The sequence below is a fragment of the Schistocerca gregaria genome, chromosome 1 (assembly GCF_023897955.1).
Source record: "Schistocerca gregaria isolate iqSchGreg1 chromosome 1, iqSchGreg1.2, whole genome shotgun sequence".
NCBI lineage: Eukaryota > Metazoa > Arthropoda > Insecta > Orthoptera > Acrididae > Schistocerca > Schistocerca gregaria.
In genome coordinates this window covers 141,037,980-141,050,469 of record NC_064920.1, presented here as the reverse complement: position 1 = coordinate 141,050,469, position 12,490 = coordinate 141,037,980, and the positions used below count along the sequence as shown (strand labels likewise).

The window sequence follows — 12,490 nt, the reverse complement described above, 5'->3', positions numbered from 1 at the left end:
TTGTTCATATGATCGGTAAGTGCTGGTCAGCCAGACTGTATGCCACTGGTTGAAAAAATGGTAGTCCGCGAGAGCAACGTATTGAGAATACGGCGGGAGGGATAGAAAGTCTCATTTCAACGTTTCCATGTACATTTTGACGGGTTTTGCGACTGATCTGCTGCAAAATTACCTTTACGTGCCTATCGCTGTATTGTGGCCGTTTGTGTTTCAGTGCTCGACTCGAAAGCATCAATTTATTTCGATAATGATGACGTGTGACTGTCTTCGTCTGCTTCAGTAGCTACGAAAACGTTCTGTCTCCCACAGGCGTGCCGGTCTTCGACATCAAAATCACCGTTCTTAAGGCGTTGAAAACATTCTCTGCACGTTCTTCCACTAGTAGTTCCCTCGCCATTGCTCTTATTCAGCATTTTAAGAGCCAGAGCCGCAGATTTCTTCATGTTAAAGCAGAAACTTAAAACTTCCCGCAAATGGAGAGGAATGGGTACATAAATTGAGGTACTTGATCGAGAATAATCTTATGATACAATCACAAACCGATTAATATTTTTATGACATTATGTTTACAGATGTCTAAGCTTATTGTACACTCCTGGAAATTGAAATAAGAACACCGTGAATTCATTGTCCCAGGAAGGGGAAACTTTATTGACACATTCCTGGGGTCAGATACATCACATGATCACACTGACAGAACCACAGGCACATAGACACAGGCAACAGAGCATGCACAATGTCGGCACTAGTACAGTGTATATCCACCTTTCGCAGTAATGCAGGCTGCTATTCTCCCATGGAGACGATCGTAGAGATGCTGGATGTAGTCCTGTGGAACGGCTTGCCATGCCATTTCCACCTGGCGCCTCAGTTGGACCAGCGTTCGTGCTGGACGTGCACACCGCGTGAGACGACGCTTCATCCAGTCCCAAACATGCTCAATGGGGGACAGATCCGCAGATCTTGCTGGCCAGGGTAGTTGACTTACACCTTCTAGAGCACGTTGGGTGGCACGGGATACATGCGGACGTGCATTGTCCTGTTGGAACAGCAAGTTCCCTTGCCGGTCTAGGAATGGTAGAACGATGGGTTCGATGACGGTTTGGATGTACCGTGCACTATTCAGTGTCCCCTCGACGATCACCAGAGGTGTACGGCCAGTGTAGAAGATCGCTCCCCACACCATGATGCTGGGTGTTGGCCCTGTGTGCCTCGGTCGTATGCAGTCCTGATTGTGGCGCTCACCTGCACGGCGCCAAACACGCATACGACCATCATTGGCACCAAGGCAGAAGCGACTCTCATCGCTGAAGACGATACGTCTCCATTCGTCCCTCCATTCACGCCTGTCGCGACACCACTGGAGGCGGGCTGCACGATATTGGGGCGTGAGCGGAAGACGGCCTAATGGTGTGCGGGACCGTAGCCCAGCTTCATGGAGACGGTTGCGAATGGTCCTCGCCGATACCCCAGGAGCAACAGTGTCCCTAATTTGCTGGGAAGTGGCGGTGCGGTCCCCTACGGCACTGCGTAGGATCCTACGGTCGTGGCGTGTATCCGTGCGTCGCTGCGGTCCGGTCCCAGGTCGACGGGCACGTGCACCTTCTGCCGACCACTGGCGACAACATCGATGTACTGTGGAGACCTCACGCCCCACGTGTTGAGCAATTCGGCGGTACGTCCACCCGGCCTCCCGCATGCCCACTATACGCCCTCGCTCAAAGTCCGTCAATAGCACATACGGTTCACTTCCACGCTGTCGCGGCATGCTACCAGTGTTAAAGACTGCGATGGAGCTCCGTATGCCACGGCAAACTGGCTGACACTGACGGCGGCGGTGCACAAATGCTGCGCAGCTAGCGCCATTCGACGGCCAACACCGCGTTTCCTGGTGTGTCCGCTGTGCCGTGCGTGTGATCATTGCTTGTACAGCCCTCTCGCAGTGTCCGGAGCAAGTATGGTGTGTCTGACACACCGGTGTCAATGTGTTCTTTTTTCCATTTCCAGGAGTGTATTACAGCTGTGACCAACCACCTGAACCCCACTTGCCGCTACTGCCGTCTACTGCAAAACGGCGAAAGCAAAGTTGTAGACCTAATATTCTACTAACCGACTGAACGTAGAAAGTAGATTTCGAAGTATACACAGAAGACTTTCTCGTAACGAATCCTTAAGAGACACCATCGTCTTATGTTGGAGTACATTACAAAGAACCATGTAGAACTCGCTCCTCCTGAAGGCCCAAGTAACACCATATTTTACATCCCACATCATGCCACTTAGGAAGGAGAAACTTGAAAAAATAAAGTGGAGGATCGTTGTTGATGCGTCCTCTCACGAGATCAACGCCCCCTCTCTCATCAACAGTTTTAGAGGCGGGACCAAGTCTATGCCAGAAATACTTGCTGTTCTTATACGGTTCCGAATACACCCTGAGGCTATTATTACCGATATTGCGCAAGCATTTCTGCAACTTAATTTGCACGGAGAAAACAGGAACTTGACAAGATTTCTATGACACGAAGTTTCTGAAGATGGTCATGGAAGCTACCATACGACGAACGAAGTAACGACTTTACCGTTTCACTAGACTTCCATTCGCCTGATATACAGTAAATTCTTGCTTTCGGTAACCCTGAAATAACACGCTTCTATACATGAGACCGCATTTTCCCTCGCCGCACAGATACTAGCCAACAATGTTTTAATTGAAAGTATGGAACTTCCAATTAGCGAAATGGGCCATTACCTTAGATCAGTTACAGGACATATGAAGAGCCGAAGGGCGAGAGATTACTACATCTGCTCAAGTTTTAGGCGTATATTGGAACACAGCAACGGACAGCTCTTACATTGACACATATAATGTTGCAGAAAAATTATCTGATGAACCAACTACAAAAGGAAGCTATTACAGACTGTAGGTAAATTTTACGATGCAATAGGATTATTCTCTTCTGTGTCAATGTGCCAAAACAATTATTCGAAGAAACTTGGTGTAGCAGAACTGAGTGGAATGAATTGTTACCCAACATTCTGGCAACGGTATTTTCCAAGAATGACTGCTTATCGAAGTCGCGGGGTCCAAACGATACGTGTCGAACGTGCGATCCTAAATCGATCATGCGACTCTGGTGGCGAGCGTTATGAGTATGTTTACGGTGGTCACTACAGCAACGACAAAAGTAGAGCGTTACAAAAATACTTGCTATTATAAAGGAGACGACTTACCTTACCCGTCGTCGGTGTTGTCATGTGAAAGCCCATGTGATGTGTACGCTACGTGATCAATTCCCTTTGTGCCATAGCCTGGGAAAACTCTGCCAATATCACGCAAGAATATGGGTAGAGCGTCACATACGCTAACTTTTTCCTGCAAACGCAAGTTTTGGAAATAGAGGTACTGAAACAAATATAGTTCGTCTCTTTGTCCTGGACGTTCTTCTCTTTTAATGGATGACTTCACAGATTTCCATAGCCGCTCGATGTTCTGCATGTGCACACTGAGGTCATCCGAACACACGAACTCCACAGAGTGGGTGACGAACTCGAATCCTTCTGCTTTGAGTGCCTTGTAGGACTGAAGCCCATCTGTAATGACTTTACTACCAGGCAGTATGAAGTGCTTTACTGGGCGCACTAAAGTGATCTCGTCTCTGGACAATACTCTCTGACTGTGAAACACTTCCGGCATTCTCTTTGTATTCCACCAAATATCCAAATATGATCGATTTCACTCTTCAAAGGTCGTCCTCTCTGGTTCTTCCTTCTTGCTGTGTGAGATTCGTCCACTTCAACAACTTTACTCGGTCCACCAATCGGTACACTGTCGTTCGTCACTAACACATAACACAGTTCTCTGTAAAACCCGAAATAGTCGCACACGGTATTAGCAGGTAACTCAGTTTCGGATGCTGTTGCTCGCAACGTGTAGTCTCGAATCCAGCAAGGTAGAAGAATTACGCTGGTCTGGATGGATAATTTGGAAGAGTCGAACCATGTATTCTTCTTAATACTCGTTCGTTATGTGCTCCGTCCGCAATGAAATTGTAACGGTATTTCAGCATAGAAACTGTTCTTACGAAGTTTTACCTACTTCTCACCACCACAGTCTACACAGTCCCTCGTTTCCTCGTCCAGTAGTACAGTATATTTGCGACAAAAAATCAAACAATTTTCTACGCTGGATAAGAATGGAATTAGATTTTTCCATGTGAGAGAATGCGCCGAAGAAACGTCAAGAACACCAGACATCCCACTCACTACCGACATAAATCGTCTGGGGTTCCCTAGCAACTCAGAAATGATTCGCGGAGGTATGCACTGTAGAGCAACTAATGGAGCGACAGAAAAAAGATAAAAATGACGATCACAAATAATTGATCATAACGCCTGCCACCAGAGTCACATGATCGATCTAGAATCGCACGTTCGATATGTATCGTTTGATCTCCGTGACTTCGACAGGCAATCATTTTTGGAAATTACCCTGGCAACACAATGGATTACTTAGGTGACTTTACCTCCAGTGTCCTGGATTAGTATCTCACGATGGATATCAACTATCAAAGATAGAGACGTTCAGTTTCATGTATTTTGTGATGCTTCGGAACGAGTGTTTGGCGCAGCTCTGTACATCCGCAGTGTATTACACGGCAAGACAACGCTTTATGAAGCCTGAAGCGAGAGCAAACTTGCACCTATCAAATGGATAACATTTCCACATCTCGAACTTCTAGGTGCACTTGTGGGAGTACGATTACTAAGATATTCCTGGATAGCTACAGGGCACGTGATTAGTCATGTAATGTTCTGGACGGAGGGTGCAGTGACCTTAGGCTGGATACGCAGTGATGTGAATCGATGGAAGACTTTTATCAGTAGTAGAGCGACATAAATTCACATATTTGCATCCCCTAGTCAGTGGAGATAATGTTCTTGAAATGATAACCCAATGGATCACCTAACACGGGGACCTCTTGGAAATCAAATCCCATCTGCGCATGTTTAGCGGGAAGAACCGCCGTGGCTTGCAGATCCAGAAGAACATTGGTCATCTGGTACTCCAAATATGCGTCATGACCTCCCGGAAGAAAGAAGGAATGTAAAACACGCAATGGCAGTTGCTATACCTCCCAGTATCGTAGACATTTCCAAATTCAGTTCCTACTGGAGACTAATTCGTACAAGTGGCTCCATCCTTCGCATCATACGTAAGATTCGTTACAAAGATAAACTTACTGGACAGCTGACAGCAATCGAGGTCACAAATGCACGCACTTATTGGATAAAAATAGTTCAACGTCACTGCTTCGCTTAGGAATTCAACGCATTCCAGAACGGTACACCGATCCCGCAAGACTCTAAAATTGGACGCTTTCGCCCATTCATTGAAGATGGACACATTTTTATGTGAAGTAGACTGCAGTTCGCAGACTTCACCAGCGTGGAATGAGATCTATTACTTCTAGATGTTTCACATCGTTTCAAACCATTAAAAAAGTCCTGCATACATGATTACCATGCAAGATCATGAAGATTTCAAGACGACAACAAGCTAAAGCTTCCACCACCCATAGATCGAATGATACTACCTTAACCTTTTTCTGTCACTGGCGTAGATTTTGCTGGCCCTCTTTATATCAAAACAGGTACGGCCATGGAAAAGGCCTGTATAACAATCTTCACTTACGCAACAACACGCGCAGTTACAGCGCTGCTCCAAAATGAATACCAACACATTTTTGATGACCTTACAGAGATTTGCTAGTAGATATGGATTGTCCTAGGCGCTTCACTCTGGAACCGTGCGACCCCGGTCGCAGGTTCGGATCCTGCCTCGGGCACGGATGTGTGTGTTGTTCTTAGGTTAGTTACGTTTTAGTAGTTCTAAGTTCTAGGGGACTGATGACCTCAGATGTTAAGTCCCATAGTGCTCAGAGCCATTTGTACCATTTGAACACAATCTACACCGCCAATGCAAAGACCTTTCATGCCGCTAACAAAGAATTATCGGAACTATGGAACTCGCTAACCACCTCAGAGATCCATAGCTTCGTCGCCAAAAACGGTATCACTTACATATTCATTGCACCATGGGCGTCTTGGTGGGGAGGACGGTGGAAGAGGATAGTGGGCACCGTCAAGCGACGCTTATGGGAAGTGTCGGCACGACAAGTCTAACTGCAGAGTAACTCTATGCAATCTTCGTCAGCATTGAAGCTGCAGTGAACTCAAGACCAATCTCTTCAGGAGACGACGAACAATCTCTCATACCAGCACACTTTCTGGTTGGTGAAGACCTGTTACATGTGTCCACTGGACCACAACCTGCCGTCACACACAATCTGATCAAATAGTTTGAACTACTGCAAAAAATGGCAGACGACTTTTGGGAAAGATGGACCATGGCACATCTGCCAGACGTATTGACTTCCAACCTGGTGATCTGGCTTTGATTCAGGAGGATAGATGACCAAGACACATCTGGATGAAAGAGAAAATAGAAAGATGTGTAAGGGAAGAGACAATAAAATACGGACGATAATATTGCACACGCCGTAAGCACAGCAGATAGTTCCCCCACCCCCCCTTCCCCCCTCCACCCCCACCGCTGGAAGTTGATCAGGGTGGGGAGGATGTTGGAAATTGAAGCCGTCGGGAAATTTCTATCTCTGATCAGTAATAGTCTTTGTAGTACATAACATGTTACAAGCTATTTTGATATATGTACCTTCTGTGACTGTCAGATAAAGTGATTGCAAATCGCTGCTTGCTACTGTGACTTACGACAGTGGTGGTGGCGGTTGTAGTGGTGGTAGTGGTGGGGGGGGGGGGGGGGGCGGGGGGCATGTAACTGTGGTGATGGGTGGGTGGAGTCTCAGTTGCCTTCCTCCCGCCACCCGGTCGCATCTCGCGTTCAGATGTCGCGTTCTACTTTGACGGAGCTTAGTATTGGCTCCCACGCCTAGCTCAGTTAGAAGCCTGGATCTCTTTTGACTTAATTGTCAGTCACACGGAACTCAATCGCTTCTTTCAAAATGGAGTCCCAAAATTTGTCGGTTGTTTGCCATTTGTTCAACTTCCTTGGTAAACTGGCTGTTTTTATTGGCGGAATTCAGATGCTCCAAGAATTTCTATAGTTTTTTGGGCCACCGTGACCAGATGACAAAGGTATCGTCGACGTAACGAAAAAAACAAACGGGTTTCCAATGCTCAGCCTTCGAACTACTCCATGAACAAATTTTCCCATGGTTACGCCATCAGTCTGCTCACAGTATTGGTCATTGAAAATCAAATAGGTCGAGGTCAGAACGTGTCTATAAAGCTGCATCAGCTCAGTGCTGAACTTCTCGTTGATTAGTTTTATGGACTCTTCCAAGGGGAGTCGAGTGAAATGTGAGACGACATCAAAGCTAATCCTAATGTTGGATCTCTGCAGCCTTAGCTCCTTCAGCGACATGCAAAATTCATTTGCTGGTATAGGAGATTTCAATTATCATGCAGACCATCGTATACTTGCTCTGATTGCGAGTGTAGTGTTAAATGCACAGAGGAAATAATTATGCACGATCCCAGTTGAGACAGAATAACTTTGAGCCCTTCTGAAGTTTCCATACACCATTTCAGCCGAATACAACAACAAACCATTGAATAAGATTGGACCAATTATTTGCTCGGTACTAGTGTAACTGTCCTCTCCTTTGGTTCTAATACCTGATCTACGGAATATGAGCAAAAAATTAGACAAGTTCTGAAGTTTTTTCAATTTTGTGTCCAGGTATAAATCTGTCATGATGAACTTCGTTACCTACCTGGTCGATTATGGTTTGTCCAATTAAGCAGAAGAGCCCAGTCTGGTACGTGTAGATTGCAAACGCACACATCATCTTGAAAGTCTTGTCAAACTGAATTTCATCCTGCAACAGCTGAAATTATCTTTTAGTCTTAAAGACTTCAGAAATGTTAAAAAAAGAAAAAGGTTTCCATTAGAATGAAAAACGTGCTGTGGAGAAATTTTACAAATAGTTATAGAGTGGGATGACGCCTACACTATCGAGTCACATTGTTTCGACGCCTCTTGGATCTCACGTGCGAAGGAGGGACGGATCCAAGTTGGAGGTCACGATCATTTTCCTAAAAACATTTACATTTTGACATATATCAGTAAACAAATTTCTCAGTCAACTTTTGGAGAAAAGTTAGTAAACTCTTTATTATTTCAAAAGTAATCGCCATATCTTTTAATATATTTGTCCCACTACAAAACGGTCAATACGTTAAAGAAACCCGCGCGGGGTAACCGTGCGGTTTAGGGCGCCTTGCCACGGGTCGCGCGGGTACCCCAGTCGGAGTGCATGGGTGTGTGTGTTAAGTTAGTTTAAGCTAGATTAAATAGTGTGTAAGCCTAGGGACCGATGACCTTAGCAGTTTTGTCCCATAGGAACGTACACACATTTCAATTTTTTTTCCTTAATGGAAAACATTTGCTGTTGTCTACGGAACCATGTTTGTATACAGGCGTGCATTTCTTCGTCCGAAGCAAATCGACGGCCGCAAATCTCTTACAGGGCTCCAAAAATATGGAATTCGCATGGGAAGAGATCGGGATTGTACGGAGGATGTGTAAAAACTTCCCAGGAAGAAATACAATCATGGTTCCATAGACAACAGCAAATGTTTTTCCACTAAGGCATTGACCGACTTACTTCACAGTGTGATAAATGTATCAACAGTCATGCCGATTGCTTTTAAAACATTAAACTCGTCACTTACTTTTTTTCAGTCTGTTCCGTTTTCATTTGACTGCCCTTAAAACTCTTAAATCAAACACATGGGAATGTGCTTCTAAAAATTTTTGGCAAATGATTTTCAAATGATGTTTTTCTCTATATTACAATTCCTTGGAAGTAACGCTAAAGCTAAGTTATGAGCACTGAGGTCAACAAATTATTGTTATCATATTAAAAATTTCATGTATTTTACTGTAATTTTAATTATTAAAATCCAAGGCACGTTAAAATGGGATTTAAGCCAAGTTATATTTGGGTTGGGATGTCGGGGAGTAACAAACCGTTCAATCCCTTCCCCCCTCCCAGGAGCGATCATTGTCTCCGCGCCTGGTCTGTAACCCATATTTCATTACGTAATTTGAGTGATGTCAGCTGAGTAACAAGGTCACACAGTTAACTAAAGCTATTGTAAGGATGTTTTGGAAAAATGCGCGAACGTGTGAGAAAGAAACTTGCTCAACAGTGCTCCCACCCACACTGATTTATCAGCGAAATAACTTTGGGCTGGTACAATCATTACAGTTCTTGAACAATAACAACACTCACTTAATTTGGCACCGTGCGATTTGTTCTTCTCTTTGTGAAAATTAACCCTGCGCTGAAAAGGAATTGATTTGTGACGGCGGAAGGGATAAAAGACAGATACGTGGGGGAATATATCTAGTTGAAAACAAATTTGTAGTATCATCCTAGTTCAGACCTCGTAATGTGGCTAGACAGTGGACGATCACCTCATTATTTATGTTCTGCATATTGTTGAGAAGAGCGTGGTAGGTTTAGTGTTAGTCCGTCCGCTAAATGAAGAGGAGAAAATAACTCGTTACATGGTTGTTCTATTATTGATATTGATATATACTGTATATATGTTTAGTATTTGAAATATTTAAACGACTTTTGTGCAGTGGAAATCAACATATTATTAGACTCATTCAAAGCCAATTCCATGGTAGTAGACTGTTCTGCACGAGTAAATAGGCCTTTCTCCAATGTCTGCTGGTTCAATATTTCTTAGCACATTATATCATTCAAATAAACAGGTGAGCAGCCATTTAATTCTCTGGTGCAGTGTTCTCTCACATGTGGACGACAATATGGCTATCACATCCGGTATGTAGTAACGCTTTGATCTAGCTGACCAGAACTCCCTAGCACTCCCTTACTCCTTTTTTGCAAGACCCCCGAAAAATATTTCGACATATGTTTACAAAAATTGCCAATTAGAAAAAAAATTGATCTTATGTATTTCCCTTTCACTCAAAGTCTTCATCTTCAGGTTAGTTACTGTTGTGGTAAAAGCGTAAAAAAAGAATACAAAATAACAGTGGTTTCAAAGTGGTTTTAACTGGTGCTTCTATAAAATCGTATTTGAAAAGAATAAATGGTGCCGATCAATGCAAATTTCAAAACCATTTTCGAACTTTCTGCTGAATACAGAGTGCTACGATGTTGACAATAATGCCCTAGTAAAACTGAGTAGCGTGGGTTTCCTTCATATTTCTTTCTTTCCAATGAGTTCGAAAGTTTATATGCAACGATCTATTGCATACAGATTCCTGGACAGTTTTCATGGAATGCATTTCATTGTAATAATGTTCCTTCCTCACACATGAAAGTGAAGCTATTTTTGTTAAAATTAAATGAAAAAATCCAGTTTTTCCTGTAATTAGTTATGAAGAGATAACATTCTAGAAAATTGGATGCGAACACTGGATACTTGATACACTCAGGAAATTGTGCATAGCTCTCTTCTACCACCAAATTTAAGAATTTTTCATCGTACTTACCACTGCCGTCACGAAGATGTGTAAGCAGATGCAGACCATATTGGATGACAGGAGTATCAGCGTTGAGTGACTCATCACGGTTTCCAACTGGCTTAGACAACTGAAAGCATGAATTATTGAGTAGCACCTCGCTTCATCCGTTACTTAAAAAAAGAAAAAGGAAACATGTAAAAGGAAACAGGACATTGAGTTCTGTGCGCCAAAGTTTTCTTCCCTCGTGACGAGGCAGTATTATTTCCATTCCTAGATATCCGTGAATTCTTGTGACGACCATCAACGAATGAATCAATGATTCTGAGTATAAAAAGTGGTCACAAACAGTCTGAAAAGCTTGTAAGGTGCTGTAGGGTAGGCTGTGCTGAGAAACAGTTGTTTATGAAAAAATCTATACATTGCGCCGTCCCTGAATTAATTAGCGTTGAAGTTTGCCAATCAGACCGCTGCGCGCCCAAATTGAACCGGTTCGCCAGATACAGTTAATGTCAGTTAGTGTTAGATAGTAACGTACGAGACTGTTCAACCTTTGGCTCGTGTTCGATACTTACTACCGTCCAGTTCCTGTATAGCTCTCTTGATCAGTTTTCGGAAAGCAAACGAAGAACACATCTGAAACATCGTGTCTAACGGGCCGCTTGAATTTGCTCCCACAACAGTCCGACTGGCTACCATAAATGCTAATTAACTTGTAAGTGGCGCGACATACCGAAATTCTTTCTTAACAGTTATTTCCCAGCACAATCTATCGCGCAACACCTTTATAAACTTTCAGACTGTTTCTGGCCGCCCTGTACACAAAATAGACTAAGGTAATATGATTTTTAACGACAGTACTTTCTTAGCGTGAAAATCGTTGTGGAATGGTCACTTGCAACTACAGGCACCACCCGATTGATCAGGAGAAGAATTATTGTCATTTATCTAAAATGTGGCTATATACAGATAAGAACGTACAGTATGTACGAACATATCCACACCAATCTCATATGTGTGCGTTTCTTGGATCCTTGTACCTACACTACTGGCCATTAAAATTGCTACACCACGAAGATGACCTGCTACAGACGCGAAATTTAACCGACAGGAACAAGATGCTGTGATATGCAAATGATTACCTTTTCAGAGCATTCACGCAAGGTTGACACCGTTGGCGACATCTGCAACGTACTGACATGAGGAAAGTTTCCAACCAATTTCTCATACACTAACAGCAGTTGACCGGCGTTGCCTGGTGAAACGTTGTTGTGATGCCTCGTGTAAGGAAGAGAAATGCGTACCATCACATTTCCGACATTGATAAAAGTCGGATTGTAGCCTATCGCGATTGCGGTTTATCGTATCGTGACATTGCTGCTCGCGTAGGACGAGATCCAATAACTGTTAGCAGAATATGGAAACGGTGGGTTCGGGGCGCGGTAATACGGAACGCCATGCTGAATCCCAACGGCCTCGTATCACTAGCAGTCGAGATGACGGGTATCTTATCCGCCTGGCTGTAACGGATCGTGCAGCCACGTCTCGATCCCACAGTCAACAGATGGGGACGTTTGCAAAACAACAGCCATCTGCACGAACAATTCGACGACGTTTGCAGCGGCATGGACTATCAGCTCGGAGACCATGGCTGCGGTTACCCTTGACGGTGCATGACAGACAGGAGCGCCTCCGATGGTGTACTCAACGACGAACCTGGATGCACGAATGGCGGTGAACGCACATTGGAAGCGTGTATTCGTCATCGCCACACTGGAGTATCACCCGGCGTGATGGTAGAGGGTGCCATTGGTTACAAGTCTCGGTCACCTCTTGTTCGCATTGTCGGCACTTTGAACAGTGGACGTTACATTTCAGATGTGTTACGACCCGTGGCTCTACCCTTCATTCGATCCCTGCGAAACCCTACATTTCAGCAGGATA

At 44.2% G+C, this 12,490-nt stretch overlaps 1 protein-coding gene across 1 annotated transcript in view; it reads right to left on the bottom strand.

Annotated features, from left to right (window-relative positions):
* Nucleotides 1–12,490, bottom strand: part of LOC126334883 (odorant receptor Or2-like) — a 105,720-nt gene that overhangs the window by 35,179 nt on the left and 58,051 nt on the right. Inside the window, exons 4-5 of the mRNA XM_049997585.1 lie at nt 10,577–10,676; nt 7,815–7,928 (exon numbers count right to left, since the gene is read on the bottom strand). Coding sequence (XP_049853542.1) covers nt 7,815–7,928; nt 10,577–10,676 — 214 coding nt within the window. The remainder of the gene's footprint in view (nt 1–7,814; nt 7,929–10,576; nt 10,677–12,490) is intronic.